Raw genomic sequence first — 15451 nt, 5'->3', positions numbered from 1 at the left:
CTCTCTTTTCTCATTCTTTCTCCTCTCCCCATTTTCTCATTAAAAAACTAAATATTGGTACAGGGTATATTGCATGTGTGAGGCTCCAGTGCAACATGAAAAACGTAGTAATCATTAAAAAGTATATTACACATATTGTAATGTAAATGGCAGTGCTGGTCTGTGGAAATAAGATATTCTTCTTCTAAGAACTTTTGTCTGTGGCATGTAGAAAGGTATATTAATTTATTTGGCAGTTTCTGTGTCCATTCAGTGTAACTGGGAGTTGTAAGGGCTGGTGAAGGTGATGGCGCCAGGTCGGGATAGACACCAAGATTGTGCCATGAGCAGTGATGGTGACTATGCATTACTCTCAGCTGTGTCCTCCCACCCCCAGAATTTATAATAGAAGGTATCTGCATGCTAATGTATCTGAAAAGTGTGTGTCTTGCACACACACTTGCAGGTAGGTGCCTGTGTGACGTTATTCTTGAGGGCATTGGCGGATCCTGGGACTCATATCAGTTTGTGTGTGTGTGTGTGTGTGTGTGTGTGTGTGTGTGTGTGTGTGTGTGTGTGTGTGTGTGTGTGTGATGGCTTTCTGTGTGTGTGTGTTATGATGGCTCCACCTTGCTCCTTCTTCCAAAAGGGACCTACTTCAGAAACCTCTCTTGGCTCTGATCAAGCTAATGCATCTTGTGTAGGATGAGGCAGGGCTCCTCTCCCGTTAGTCATAAAGTCAGGCAGCTTTGTGTGGGAGTGGGGAGACCTCCAGCACCTGCTTTAGGAGAGCAGCCGACTCCCACCACATGACTCTTTGCCCATTGTGGTCTGAATTTCCCTTTGGATAAATGTCAGATGTTGCCTGCCTCTCACTGTTCTAAGCAAAATCAAAAACAATTATGTCAAGGGCATCATCTTTTTCTTGCCTGTAGGAGTTTGCTACATTTGTGTGTAGTATTTCTAGGAGGTGGTTTTTTTTTTTTTTTTTTTTTTTTTTTTTTCCCTTCAGGGTTATCACTGGGGCTTGGTGCCTCACTATGAACCCACTGCTTCTGGTGGCCATTTTTTCCCATTTTGTTGCCCTTGTTGCGCTGATTTTAGTTGTTATTGTTGTCGTAGCTGTTGTTGTTGTTGGATAGGACAGAGAGAAACTGAGAGAGACACCTGCAGATCTGTTTCACCGCTTGCAAAGCGACCCCCTTGCAGGTGAGGAGTCGGGGTCAAACCGAGATCCTTAACAATGGTCCTTGTGCTTTGGGCCTTTGCACTTAACCCACTGTGCTACCTCCCAGCTCTCTCTAGGAGTTTTTTTAAAACCTGAAGTTGTAGTTTAATTTGTTGTCTGGAAATGAGTTTAAAGTGCTGGGGTGGGGATGGGTTTTGGGTTAGTCAGTGGCATACTTTTCATAGGCTTTTTTACATTTTAAGTGAACTTCACCAAAGTTGACTGAACACTAGAATTACTTGTGGAGAGAGCCTGAACAACTCCCAGACAGTCTAATACAATTAGTTTGGGCTGGAGTGTGAAGACTGGACACTTCATACATTTCATAAGTGATTTTAATTTGTAGAAACATTTGGGAATTGTTGGGTTGGATACTATTTTAAAACAAATCCTGCAAAAGGATGACAGTGGACCTAGTGGGGGTTGTATTGTTATGTGGAAAACTGAGAAATGTTATGCATGTAAAAACTATTGTATTTGCTGTTGAATGTAAAGCATTAATCCCCCAATAAAGGAAAAAATAAAACAAATCCTGCATAACAATGCTGTGTAAAATTTTGTTGCTTGTTTTCTGAAAAGTCAGTTTTATACCCAGGGGCCGGTGGTAGTGCAGCTCATTAAGTGCACATGGTGCAAAATGCAAGGACTGGTGTAAGGATTGCAGTTCAAACCCCTGGCTCCCCACCTGCAGGGGAGGGTGCTTCACAAGAGGTGAAGCAGGTCTGCAGGTGTCTTTCTTCCTCTCCTTCTCTCTGTCTTTCCTTCTCTCTTGATTTCTCTCTGTCCTATTCAACAACAGCAGTAACAGTAACAACAACAACAATAACAGCAAGGGCAACAACAGAAAAAATGGAAAAAGTGGGGGAAAAAAAAGGCCTCCAATAGCAGTGGATTCGTAGTACAGACACCTAGCCTAAGTAATAACCCTGAAGGCAAAAAAAAAAAAAAGGTAACTACGCCTATGGTGACTTTTAGACCTCTGTTTGGCATGTCTGGGTAGTTTCTCTAGTGCCCCTAACATGTGCTGCCACTTAGGTAAAAAACAGAACCCCTGTTTTCAGGAGAGTGGTTGTTCTTAGCACAGTAAAACTGTGCTAAGTCAGGTTCCCTTGTGTGAGGGATGCATGGAGAGAGGTGAGGGTGAGACAGGGAAGCATTCCATTCCTTTTTTTCCAGTTGTTTCAAGTATGTTTGTGTGCAGTTTCTGAGTCAGAAACTAAGAACTTACATGGTTCAAGCTAACCTTTTGGTCATCAAAAGCAGATGTTTCAAACTACTGAAAACCAGTGAGGCAGATCCAGTTTACAGGTTAATAATTGGCTGCTAGATATGGGTGCCCCAGATGGCCTTGGAGGCAAGAAAGTTGTTGATAGAGCTCTCGCCCTGTGCCCCCTTCTCTCACACTCCACCCCACTTCCCTGACCTAAAATCCTGCTCAGTGCCTTTGGCCAAGAGATTCATGGTATATTAAGAGCTTGGGGGTGTTATTCAGTTGAAATGCTTTCAATCTCATGTAACTGGATTGTTTTTCTCCCCTGGCTGATCTAGATTGGACGACTGATTATCGGACAGAATGGCATCTTATCGACACCTGCTGTTTCCTGCATTATCAGAAAGATCAAGGCAGCTGGTGGAATCATCTTAACAGCCAGTCACTGCCCTGGAGGACCAGGGGGAGAGTTTGGAGTCAAGTTTAATGTTGCCAATGGTGGTAGGTGGATCAGAATATGCTTAATCATCACAATTTCTTTTCTCTTATATTATCACAGTCTTCACATGGCTCTCTGATGCTAGACAAACTAGGCAGCCAGGAAATGGCTCAGTAAAATCCACAGGGGTACCTGTACTCATCATGATTTTTCTAGAGAAACTGATTCAAGGTTCTAACAGGCATCCTCAGATCTAAGAGGCATAGCTGCTCTTGTAACATGCCTTCTTGAATTGGATCCGAAGGCAGGAGAGGACTCACATCAGGAAGAAGACTTGAAAACAGCTTGGCAGAGAGAAAGAGAGTGAATTTTCCCTTTTTGTTCCCGTCAGCTCTCCAATGGGCTGAATATAACCTACATATATTGGGGAGGATAGTCTATTTTGCTGGGCTACTGACCCAAATGTTAACATGTGTGCTCAACCAGGTGTGCCACTGCTGGCCCCTTCTTACTGACCCAAATGTTAAGCTTGTCTAGAAATACCTTTACAGTCACACTCAGCATAATGCTTAACCAAGTAACTGAGTACCCCATGGCTCAGTCAGGTTGATACATAAAATCCAACTAACATAGCACTCAAAGTGATACATGTATAATAATGTATAATATAATGGGATCTTGAATCCATGTTTTCTTGGTCACTATACTCCTAGCTCAGTTAAAAGTCAAATCATCGGGGGCCAGGTGGTAGCACAGTGGGTTAAGCGCATGTGGCGCAAAGTGCAAGGACCGGCAGAAGGATCCTGGTTCAAGCCCCCAGCTCCCCACCTACAGGGAAGTCGCTTCACAGGCAGTGAAGCAGGTCTGCAGGTGTCTGTCTTTCTCTCCCCCTCTCTGTCTTCGCCTCCCCTCTCGATTTCTCTGTCCTATCCAACAACAATGACGACAATAATAGGGCAACAAAAGGGGAAAAAATGGCCTCCAGGAGCGGTGGATTTGTGGCACAGGCACCGAGTCCCAGCGATAACCCTGGAGGTAAAAAAAAAAAAAAAGTCATATCATTGATGCTTGGAAGGACTCTGAAGTTTAAAGTTGAAACATACCTTCATAGTCATGCTAGACCATTCATTTCACAGATACTCAAGGTCAAACAAATGACTAAAAATTATTTATTATTTTTTAATTTTAAAATAATTTTTAGGGAGTTAATGGTTTATAATACAGTTGTCGACACATGGGTACAATTTCTCATCTCCTCATGATAGGTGTCTACAAAACAAAATAGAATACTATTCAGCTGTTTAAAATGATGAAGACAAATGACTTTTTAGCTGAAAGCCTGATTCTCTCTTTTTTCAAAAAAATCATTTTATTTTATTTTTATTATTTTTAAATTTTTATTTATTTCTTGGTTGAGAGAGACAAAGAGAAAAATGAGAAGAAAGGGAGAGATAGAAAAAGAAAGAGACAGACGCCTGCAGCCCTACTTCATCACTCTTGAAGCTTTTCTCCTATAGGTGGGGTCCAAGGGCTTGAACCCCAGTCCTTGCACACCATAAAGTATGTGCTGAACCAGGTGCACCACTACCTGGCCCTGCTGGACACACTTTTCTCTGAAGTGTTGATTTTCTTTCACTGGAACATATAGAATTATTTTACTTTTTCTTGTGTTTACAGAAATTAGTAGTTTGGATGTCCTACAGGTGTGGGATATGTGTGCATGGGTAAACTTCCATAAATGAACAGACATAACAGTGAGGAGAATAGTAGACACTATGTATCTGTTTCTTAGCTTTTCCATTTTTCTTATTTTTCCTGATTTTAACATATATTGTAGCATGACGATAATTCACACCTAAGTATTTCTGAATGGATCTTTTAAACAGATATTTTTCTACATAATTACATTTTCACACCTAACAAAAATACACATACATTCTCTAATATCACATGACACCTAATCTATGTTAAAAAATATAGGCACACCTGGTTGGGTGCATGTGATACAATGTACAAGGATCTGGGTTCAATCCCCTAACCCCACCTGCAGGGGGGAAGCTTCTCAAGTGGTGAAGCAGTGTGCAGGTTTCCTCTCTCTCTCTCTCTCTATCTCCCCCTTCCTTCTCAATTTCTCTTTATCTCTACCCAATTAAAAACAAAACAAAACAACTTCCTGTTTTTCCCAATGTTATTTACAGATGCTTGGTTCAAATTAGATTTTTGTCGAGAACCATGAATAGCATTTGGTTGGTAAATCTTTTAAATTTCATTTAAAGTACCAAGTATGTGTGAGTAGATGGGAGCTGCCATTTTAGGCCCTGATAATTGTTTTTAAGCCAGAAGCATTGCTGTCCTTTGGCCTTTCATGGTAGGGGAGATTGAACCTAGGACCAAAGAGTTCAGTCATGAAAATCTTTTGCATAATCGTTATGCATCTTCCTAACACCGGGAACTTGAATTTTAATCAATAATAGTTATCACTATGGATTATTCCTGACCCCAGGCTAGCCAGCACATCCTAAAGGGATTAGTTATATTACCTTCCCCTCCTTACAGGCATTTTGGGCATTATCCAAACCAGGAACTTTCTTCATATTAAGCATATTAAGTGTTTTTAAAAAATCATATACAACTTAATGTATTGCCCTATCTTTGAAGGCATGCTTAGAAATGTTCTATTTCACACAAAAACAAAACAAAACACCAAGTCTAGGACTTACTTCTACTTGGAGTAGTTACTAAAGATTTAAGGAAGAAATAGGCCACACTTAATTATTATTACTATGTTGTTGTCATCATTGTCGTCATCATCATCATTTTGGTCATCACTGGGACTTCACTGCTCCAGGATGATTCTTTCAGGGAAGTTAAGACATGCACCCTCAGGGCAGAGAGAAATTGAGAGGGGAGCGGGAGACAGAGAGGGGAAGAGAAAGATAAGCAGACACCCGTAGACTTGCTTTACCACTTGTGAAGCCTCCCCCTTGCAGGTGGTGGAGCGTGGGCTTGAACCCAGGTCATTGCATTTAGTAATATGTGTACTTGACTGGGTGTGCCACCACCTGGCCTCCGGGAATATTGCTTTCCTAAAGTAGAAGAAACATATAAAACTTGTCAAAAAAAACAATAATAATTTCAAGTGAGCACTGAGATTGATATCTGATTTTGTTCTTCCGATATCACCTCAGTCATCTCTGTGGCATGGTGTGAGGTAACAATAAAGATAGTATTTTAAATACTCATTTGTTGACTAAATTATAGGAGATTCTTTTTTAAAAAAAATTTATTTATTTATTCCCTTTTGTTGCCCTTATTGTTTTTCATTGTTGTTATAGTTGTTATTGATATTGTCTTTGTTGGATAGGACAGAGAGGAAATAGAGAGAGGAGGTGAAGACAGACAGGGGAGAGAAAGATAGACACCTGCAGACCTGCTTCAACACCTGTGAAGCAACCCCCCTGCAGGTGGGGAGCCGGGGCTCGAACCAGGATCCTTCCGCTGGTCCTTGTGCTTTGTGCCACATGTGCTTAACCCACTGCGCTACCGCCCGACTCCCTATAGGAGATTCTGGGGCTGAGTTGAATTTACCATTTGGCTTCTAACTTTGTTGAAAGTTTTTCCTTTATACTTTAAATTCCTTATGTTTTTATGCATTAGCATCATTAATAAAATTAACATTTTTAAAATAGACATTAATTTATGTGTTGGTGGGAAGAGAGAGGAGAGAGAGGTAGAACTCTGGCATATGCAATACTAGGAATTCCAACATTTTATCTACTGTGCTACTTCCATGGCCATTACACCAACATTTACAGTGGTTTGGAGTAATTCTATTGTTTTCCTGCTACTCAAGATGGAATAAGTTTTACCTTGACATCTTTCATCCATCAACTGGAATGATATATGCAAGTCCTTAAAAAAAAACTTTGTTTTATAAAGAAGCATAAGCAATATGCAAAGTGCTGGTACATGCTTCATGTATACAGTTTGATGACTTTGGTGTTACACCCTTTAATATGTTCACTGAGCATTTTCTGGGAGACAGTAGTAGTACTATGTTATAGCCTGGCACTGTCAGATAGAAATCAGATTTGGAATTTTAAATTTATAGTAGTCACATAAAAAAGCAAAAGCTTTAGTATATCCAAAAGATCATCATTTTAACGTGTTGATATAGAAATTACTAGTATAATTGATTGCATTTTTCTATGAATTTTTCACAATTTGATGTGGGCTCTATTGTTATAGCACATATTGATTTGACTAGTTACATTACAGTGCACAGTAGTAATGTGATTCATGGCTAGGATATAAAATAAATAAGGAAATATTTTTGTTCAGCAGAAAATTATAATATTGTTGGTGACTTATATTCATGCACAGAGGCATCTGTCTATCCATCTGTCTGTTCGTCCATCCATCCATCCATCCATCCATCCATCCATCCATCCTTGCTTCGTCCATCCATCCATCCATCCATCCATCCATCCATCCATCCATCCATCCATCCTTGCTTTCTAGCTATCCTTTCATGTACTATTTATTTATTTATTTATTACCACTAGGGTAATCTTTGAGCCTTGGTGCCTGTATGGTCCACTGTTACTAGTGGCCATCCCTCCTCTCTCTTTTGGGGATAAGTGAGAGATAGAGGTGATAGACAGACAGACAGGCAGACAGATAGACAGACAGATGGGTGGAAAGACACCCATCAACACTCATGACCCACCCCACCCCCTGCCGCAGAGTAATATATGAGCTCTACCAAGTGAGCTACCACCTGGCTTTTGTCATGCACATTTTAGATATTTTCATCTGCTTATCTATTTAAAATAAGAATTTGTTGCAAAAAAAAGAAAGAGCCTTGCATTAAGATACAAAAATTGAAAGATAAGAGAAACACTGTTCTATTACTGCTCAGATTATTTAAGGTCTATTACAACCTAAATTGTCATCTTGACCTTGTGACCTTCTTACTTAAGTTTGATTTGAAAAATTTGCAAGTCACTAGTGAGCATGAATTAGGGAAAATGATTTGCCTTAGTAGACTCACACATCAATGAGGTAGCAGTCTGGGATTGGGAATCCTATTTTATTTCATTAGGTGTGCTTAGGAAGTTGCAGTTTAAATCTGGAATCTCTCATTTCTGTCAAATACATATCCTGTTGTGTCTCATATCCTGAATAAAGCTGATCACATAACCAGGACTCTCTGGCAGGTGTGAAACTATTTTTAGGGAAGACATATCATTGCTTAGAAGTGGATTAAGACAAACAAAAATATGGGGTGCCAGCCTGTATAGAACAGGCAAGGCTAATGAAATTTCCTCCAGAGAGGATGAATAGAGGTTTAAAAAACAATGAGGTTTACTGAACCATGAACTTTTGTTCATTGTTTAGAGAATAAATGAATCTTCTTCCTGCATATTGAGAGAGAAGGTAAAATTACTCTGATTGAAATTCTGGATATATATATATATATATATATATATATATTTTTTTTTTGGTGCTGTGATGTTTTCACATTTTAGGCCCTGCGCCAGATGTTGTCTCAGACAAAATTTATCAGATCAGCAAAACAATTGAGGAATATGCCATATGCCCTGATCTTCGAATTGACCTGTCTCGACTAGGAAGACAAGAATTTGACCTGGAGAACAAATTCAAACCATTCAGAGGTAATTTTATTTTGGAGAAGAGTAATTTTACGGGTGTGGGTGACTCCAGTTTTGGCAAAAGAGTGAACACATGGATGTGATTGTATTATCTGTCTGAGGGGTGGCTCTTGATAAGTTGATGAAATCTAACTATAATGTAGATGGAAAGGAGAGCAGCTAAAACACTTGGAACTTACCGACAACTTTCAAAAACCACTTTTTAAACTCTTTATCATTTTTTAGCATGAGCATAGTTTTATACTGACCCTCTTACAACCTTTTAAGAATAGACTGTGAATTGGCAAAAGTGTCTCTTTGCTTTTCTAATTAATTAAGCTGAAGATGCTGGAATATCTTAGATAGAAGAGATACAGCAAGGTGTTGAGCTTATAAAAGTTTATTGTGGAAGGCTGGCTTTTTTTTTTTTTTGAAAACCAGAAAACCATGCCCTCTATTTAATCCTATGGCTCTGTCCTTGGAGGAAAAAAATAAAGGACTGTATATATTCCTTTAGAACCTCAATAAGCAAGATACTTTACAAGCAATTTAAGGTGGTTAAATGATAAGAGTACGTGGCTTTGGGGCTCCTGGTATTTCAGGGACAAAGAAGAGCTTGAAATGGACTCTGCAGAGGTCGCAGTATTAGGCCACCATTCCACATAATTTAAAAAAAGACTTAGAGTTAATTGCTCTTTTAGCTAGTCAGCAAAAACTAGTGGAAACCAAGCTATGCTGAGATTTTCCTAATAGACTTGGACACACGTGCTTGCACATAATGGCTTGACAACTAGTAGCCAGGGTTATAGCAGATTTTAAAATTGACTTGAATGTTCCTGATTGTATTTGTTGCAAAGAAACAATATGAAGACTGAGAACAGTCAAGCATTACTATAAGGAAGAAGTTATATTTATTTTTCATTTCTTCACAAAGTTTGCAATTGTCTGAGAGACCTAGATTTTTAGGGAGCTCATATGCAGGCCCACTGTTGCCACATTGTAGTTGGATGGTTTTATGAAATGCTATAGACTCCAGGAGATGGGTAGAGGAGCTCCTTCGATCCCTAGAAGAATCTGGAGATAAATATTGGAAATAATTTTTTTTATATCCTGAAACCCTTTGTGTATTTTTTTCCTTTATTGGGGAAATATTGTTTTACATTCAACAGTAAATAAAAAAATTTGTACATGCATAACAGTTCTCAGTTTTCCACATAACAATCCAACCCCCACTAGGTCCTCTGTTATCCTTTTCCAGGAAAATATTGGAAATAATTTATGTACTATATTCTTATGTGCTGTTTCATAATGTTGAGAGAGACTTGAATGCATTGGAATCAAATCAGTCTAACATTTCATCTAAAAGAGTCAAGAGTATAAACTATTTAATATGAACTTTCAGTTTTCACTGAATCTTATTTTCTTAAATTTTTCCTTTTTTATTTTAAAAATATTTTATTTTAATGTAAGAAAGAGATACAGAGAGAAAGACAAAGAGAAAGACCAAGGCACTGCTCAGCTCTGGCTGATGATGATGCTTGGGATTGAACCTGGGCCCTTGGAGTCTCAGGCAGAAAAGTTTTTTGTATAACTGTTATGCTGTCTCCCCAGCCCTTCATTTTTATTTTACATTTCTGTTTGATATAATAGCAGATATAGTAGGTAATGCAGTTCTAGAAAGTTTCACTCTAAGTTATTTGCCACAGCATTTTCGCTGCTTAATTAACTATAAAGCAGTTTTGACATAGAAAAGATAAAATCATAAAAAATGAAAGAGGGAGATTAAATAAAATGAACATAATGAAACACAACTTTGGTTGAAAATTTCCTTCTTCATTAAGAGATGTATCAGTTTGCAAAAAGACTTTTATACCTGAGGCTCCAATTTCTAGTATTCTGTGATAGAAGTTATAAAGATGATACTAAAGAAATTGTTATATCTGAATTAACTAAAGAATTGATGACTAGTGCTCTCAAAGATTTGTGAGTTATAAACACTTCTTAATTTTTTTTCATTACAGAGAATGTGAAAGGAAAAGAGAAACTAGAATACAGTTTAGTTGTCATATGACAGTGTCATGGATTGAACCTGGGGCCTTTAGGACTGCTGGGGCCTTAAGCATATGTGTCCTATGCTCTGACACTGATTGTTTTCTTGCCCCTTAGTCACCTCTTTACTTATTTATCAAAATAAATAAACAAGCACTGCTTAGCTCTGGCTTATGGTGGTGCAGAGTGAGGTTGGGGGGAGGATTGAACCTGGGACTTTGGAGCTACTGGCATGAGAGTCTCTTTGCATAACCATTAGGCTACTTACCCCCATCCTTTATTTGTTTTAATCAGAGCACTGCTCAGCTCTGGTTTATGGTGGTATGGGGCATTAAATTTGGAAATTTGGAGCCCCAGGCATGAGAGAGTCTCTTTGCTTGCCTGACTATTATGTTATCTCCCCTGCCTTAGTCACCTTTTTTATATTTATCATACTTTAGTTATCTTTTCATTTTGATGGTGAGAGGGATGATGGCAAGTTGACATGTTATCAGGTTTTAAAATTAGATTTATTTATTTAAAAACAGAGAGGTTATTTATTTATTTATTTTTGTTACCAGAGCACTGATCAGCTCTGGTTTATGGTGGTGTGGGGGGGATTGAAACTGGAACTTTGGCACCTCAGGTATGAGAGTCCATTTGCATAACTATTATGCTGTCTACCCTCCACTCAAAATTAGATTTATTTATAGGGTTAAGACAGTAGGGTTAAGACAGAGAAAAATCTAGAGGGAAGGGGGAGATAGGGAAGGAGAAAGAGAGAGACACCTGTAGCACTGCTTCAATGATCACGAAACTTCCCCCCTGCAGGTGGATACCAGGGAGCTTGAACCTGGGTCTTTGTTCATTGTTGTGCTGTACCAGGCCCTTTTTTTTTTTTTTTTAGCATACTATAAATCTAGCTTTACACTCTCTTATTGTATATTTCTGGTACATTTTATCATTGTATAATTTTTTCCACTCAAAAATATTACTTTATTATTATTTTTTCCTTTCCACTAGGGTTGTCACTGGAGCTTGGTGCCTTTACAATGAATTCACTGCTCTCAGGAACTGTTTTTACTTTTATTTTTTATTATTTTTAAATTTTTTATTTGATAGGGCAGAGAGAAATTGAGAGGAGAGGGAGAGAGGATGGGGGTGGGTGGGAGGGAGTGAGGGAGTGGGGAGAGAGAGAGCAGGAGGGAAGGAGGGAGGGAGGGAGAGAGAGAAACATGCAGACCTGCTTCACCATTTTTTTTTTGCCTCCAGGGTTATTGCTGGGGTGAATCCACTGCTCCTGGAGGCTAATCGCCCCCCCCCCCCTTTTGTTGCCCTTGTTGTTTTATAATTGTTGTGGTTATTCTTGTCATTGACGTCATTGTTGTTGGATAGGACAGAGAGAAATGGAGAGAGGAGGGAAAGACAGAGACAGGGAGAGAAAGATAGACACCTGCAGACCTGTTTCACCGCCTGTGGAGCGACCTCCCTGTAGGTGGGGAGCCGGCTTGAACCAGGATCCTTATCCTGGTCCTTGCACTTAGTGCCACCTATGTTGCGCTACTGCCCCACCCCTCACCATTTTTTTTTTGCCTCCAGGGTTATTACTAGAGTTCAGTACCTGCACCATGAATCTACTACTCCTGGAGGCCATTTTTTCCCCCTTTTGTTGCTTTTGTTGTTGTAGCCTTGTGGTTATTGTTGTTGTTGATGTCGCTCATTGTTGGATAGGATAGAGAGAAATGGAGAGGAGGGGAAGACAGGAGGAGAGAAAGATACCTGCAGACCCACTTCACCACCTGTGAAGCAACTCCCCTTCAGGTGGGGAGCGGGGGGCTCCAACTGGGATCCCTATGCTGGTACTTGAGCCTTGGGCCACCTGTGCTCAACCCGCTTTTGTTGCCCTTATTTTTTAAATTGTTGTTGTAATTATTATTCTTGTTATTGATGTCTCCGTTGTTAGGACAAAAAAATGGAGAGAGGAGGGGAAGACAGAGAGGAGGAGAGAAAGATACCTGCAGACTTTCTTTACTGCCCATGAAGGGGCTCCCTTGCAGGTGGGGAGCCAGGGTCTACAACTGGGATCCTTATGCTGGTACTTGTGCTTTGCACCACGTGTGCTTAACCCACTACACTACCACCTGACTCCCCTGCTTCACAACAGTCTTGAAGCTCCCTCCCTCCTCTAGTTGGGGAGTGAGGTCATTACACATTATAATACACGTGCTTAACCAGGTGTGCCACCACCTGGCCCCATTGTATTTTTATAATATAAAGTAAGTAGTGTATCACAATTAAACTGTCAAACCAAACCAAATTATCAACCAATATATTTTTTAATCTTCATGGTAAAATTGCTTTATGGCCAATTAGTTGAATGATAAAGCTGCAGTACCGGACTTAACTATTAACTTACAGGACATGCTGCTATGAACACCAAATACATTTAGGCAAGTGGTTCAAGAATTGAATAGGTTGATGAACATTGTCAGAAATAGTCTGTATTCTAGAGGGAGTAAAACTACTAAAGTATTCTGGATGGTACCTTTTGACTTATAGATTTTTTTATTATGATAAATTACAAGAGTCTATAGTTAAGGTTTACACAGATCATATACATTAATTTTAATTAATTATATGCATCAGTAATCTAGCTCATGTCAAAAGGTGATTAAAATTTATTTTCCTAAAATGTAAGCATATTACACACATACTATGCTGAGTTAAGTGCAAGGAAAAGTATATATATTTAAAATTGTTTTATTATTATCTTTATTTATTTGCTAGAGACAGCCAGAAATCGAGGTGGAAGGGGGAGATAGGGAGAGATACAGAGGGACACCTGCAGCCCTGCTTCACCACTTGTGAAGCTTTCTTCCTGCAGCAGGGGACTAAGGGCTCGAACCTAGACCCTTGCACACTGTAATGTGTGTACTCAACCAGGTATGCCACCACCCAGCCCCCAAGGAAAATATTTTTTGTGTGTATTTAAGGCATAGTTTCATGTTACATCTTAATATTTCACCCATTTAATACTACCTGGATCTACTGAAAATTACTAAAGGTAGGTTGTTAATATTCAGTGAAACTTAAGTATTTCATAATTCCAATTTACTGTGTGTTTGTAAAATTAAAAAACTATATATATATATGAAACACACACACACACACACACACACACATATATGTTTCAATGTTGAACTACAGATTTAAAAAGCAGGGCTCTTGGACAAATTTCACTGCCCAAAGTGTCAGCTATTTGCTTCTGGAAAAAATGCTTTCTGACTACTAAGTGCATATTAATTGCCAAGTTTGGTAAAAAAAAAACAAAACAAAGAAAATATGTTTTCTGGGTTTTATTCAAATCAATGGAAAAAGTTTGTTTTGGATTCCTGGTTGTTGGGTAGTACTGAACACTGGTGAACTTTTGTGTTTATTAAGGATTTCTAAATGTTTAGCATTCATCCTCAAATTAGCCCTAGATCAAGCATGCAAGAGAGTTCATATAAATGTAGGAACAGATCCTGCAGTGCCTATTCCAAACCTGGATCTGGTTGGCACACTGGCATTTGGAAAATAGAAGTCACTGTGATGAGGTCAGTCCTTGATTATCTTCATGCCAGCTGAGTCATTCTTTTGGCCAGCATACAGGATTGCCAGCTCTCCTGTGCCAAGGTACCTCTTACCATTGAGAAAGTTTCATTTTGCCTGAGAAGTGGCAAAAAGCAAATGAGAGTAGGAATAACAGGGCACAGTTGTATCTTGGCTACTTTATTCTTGTGATTGACTTCATTTACAAAGAATTCATACTGTGATATAGTTAACACCCACTGATCACCTGAAAAAGTTTGTAGCAAAACATTGTATTTCTTTTTTCATTTTGTATAGAAATGAGCACTTCAGTTTTTACATAACAGATAGAATTATGATGGGATTGTGATGGGAATTACTAGGGCAGAAATTCTTCTTTATGCCATTGAGAATATCCTTCATGGATATCTTTGATATTGTACTTTGCTTCTGTTTTCTTATTTTCAGTGGAGATAGTGGATCCAGTGGACATCTATCTCAACCTCCTTCGTACCATCTTTGACTTTAATGCCATCAGGAGTTTGCTGGCTGGGCCTGGCCAACTGAAGATTCGAGTTGATGCAATGCATGGTGGTAAGTTCCTGGTCTTTTACCAACCAACTCACCAGTGGGCAAGCAATGTTAAGTTGACCCTGATACATGCTGGACTTCTGAAATGAGGAGGAGAGTTGGATTTGCTGATATGCACACAACATGATATATTTGGCTATTTAGGATGCTCTGGAAAACTTTTAATTTCTCTCTTGATGCAAACAAAAATAAAGGTTAAGCAAGTGAGTTTGAGGTGTGGATAAAGTAAATTTGTCATACAGTTTAGAGTACCAACTTGTTTAAGTATATTGTAAATAAAAGTATTCCTACCCCCCCATTCCTACTTTCCAAATAATGTATTTTTCCTGACAGAGCTTTGCTAGGGTTTTGCATCTGCACTGTTTCATTGATCCCAGTGGATTCTTTTGCTCTTTTTTGATAGAAGGTGAAAGAGAGGGAAAGAGAGACACTAAAGCACTGCTCCACCACTTGTGATGCTTCTCCTGTGCATGTTGCTTTCTTGTGGCCAGAGTATGCCCAAGTCTTTGAGCATGGTAAAGTGTGCACACTAGTCACTGAGCTATCTCTCAGCCGCCCTCATCCCTGCCCTGGCTTTAAAAACCTCTTTCAGCTGTTTTATCTTTTTTTTTTTTTTTTTGCCTCCAAGGTTATTGCTGGGGCTTAGTGCCTGCACCATGAATCCACTGCTCCTGGAGGCCATTTTTTTTTTCTGCTTTTGTTGCCTTCGTTGTTGTAGCCTTGTTGTGGTTATTATTGTTGTTGTTGATGTC

General features: G+C 39.2%; 1 protein-coding gene across 1 annotated transcript in view; it reads left to right on the top strand.

Annotated features, from left to right (window-relative positions):
• The window catches only part of PGM5 (phosphoglucomutase 5), a 231947-nt gene that overhangs the window by 22376 nt on the left and 194120 nt on the right, over window positions 1-15451 (top strand). Inside the window, exons 2-4 of the mRNA XM_007528451.3 lie at window positions 2756-2918; window positions 8388-8534; window positions 14577-14702. Coding sequence (XP_007528513.1) covers window positions 2756-2918; window positions 8388-8534; window positions 14577-14702 — 436 coding nt within the window. The remainder of the gene's footprint in view (window positions 1-2755; window positions 2919-8387; window positions 8535-14576; window positions 14703-15451) is intronic.

The sequence above is a fragment of the Erinaceus europaeus genome, chromosome 10 (genome assembly GCF_950295315.1).
Source record: "Erinaceus europaeus chromosome 10, mEriEur2.1, whole genome shotgun sequence".
Taxonomy (NCBI): domain Eukaryota; kingdom Metazoa; phylum Chordata; class Mammalia; order Eulipotyphla; family Erinaceidae; genus Erinaceus; species Erinaceus europaeus.
This window is presented reverse-complemented; position numbering and strand designations above follow the sequence as displayed.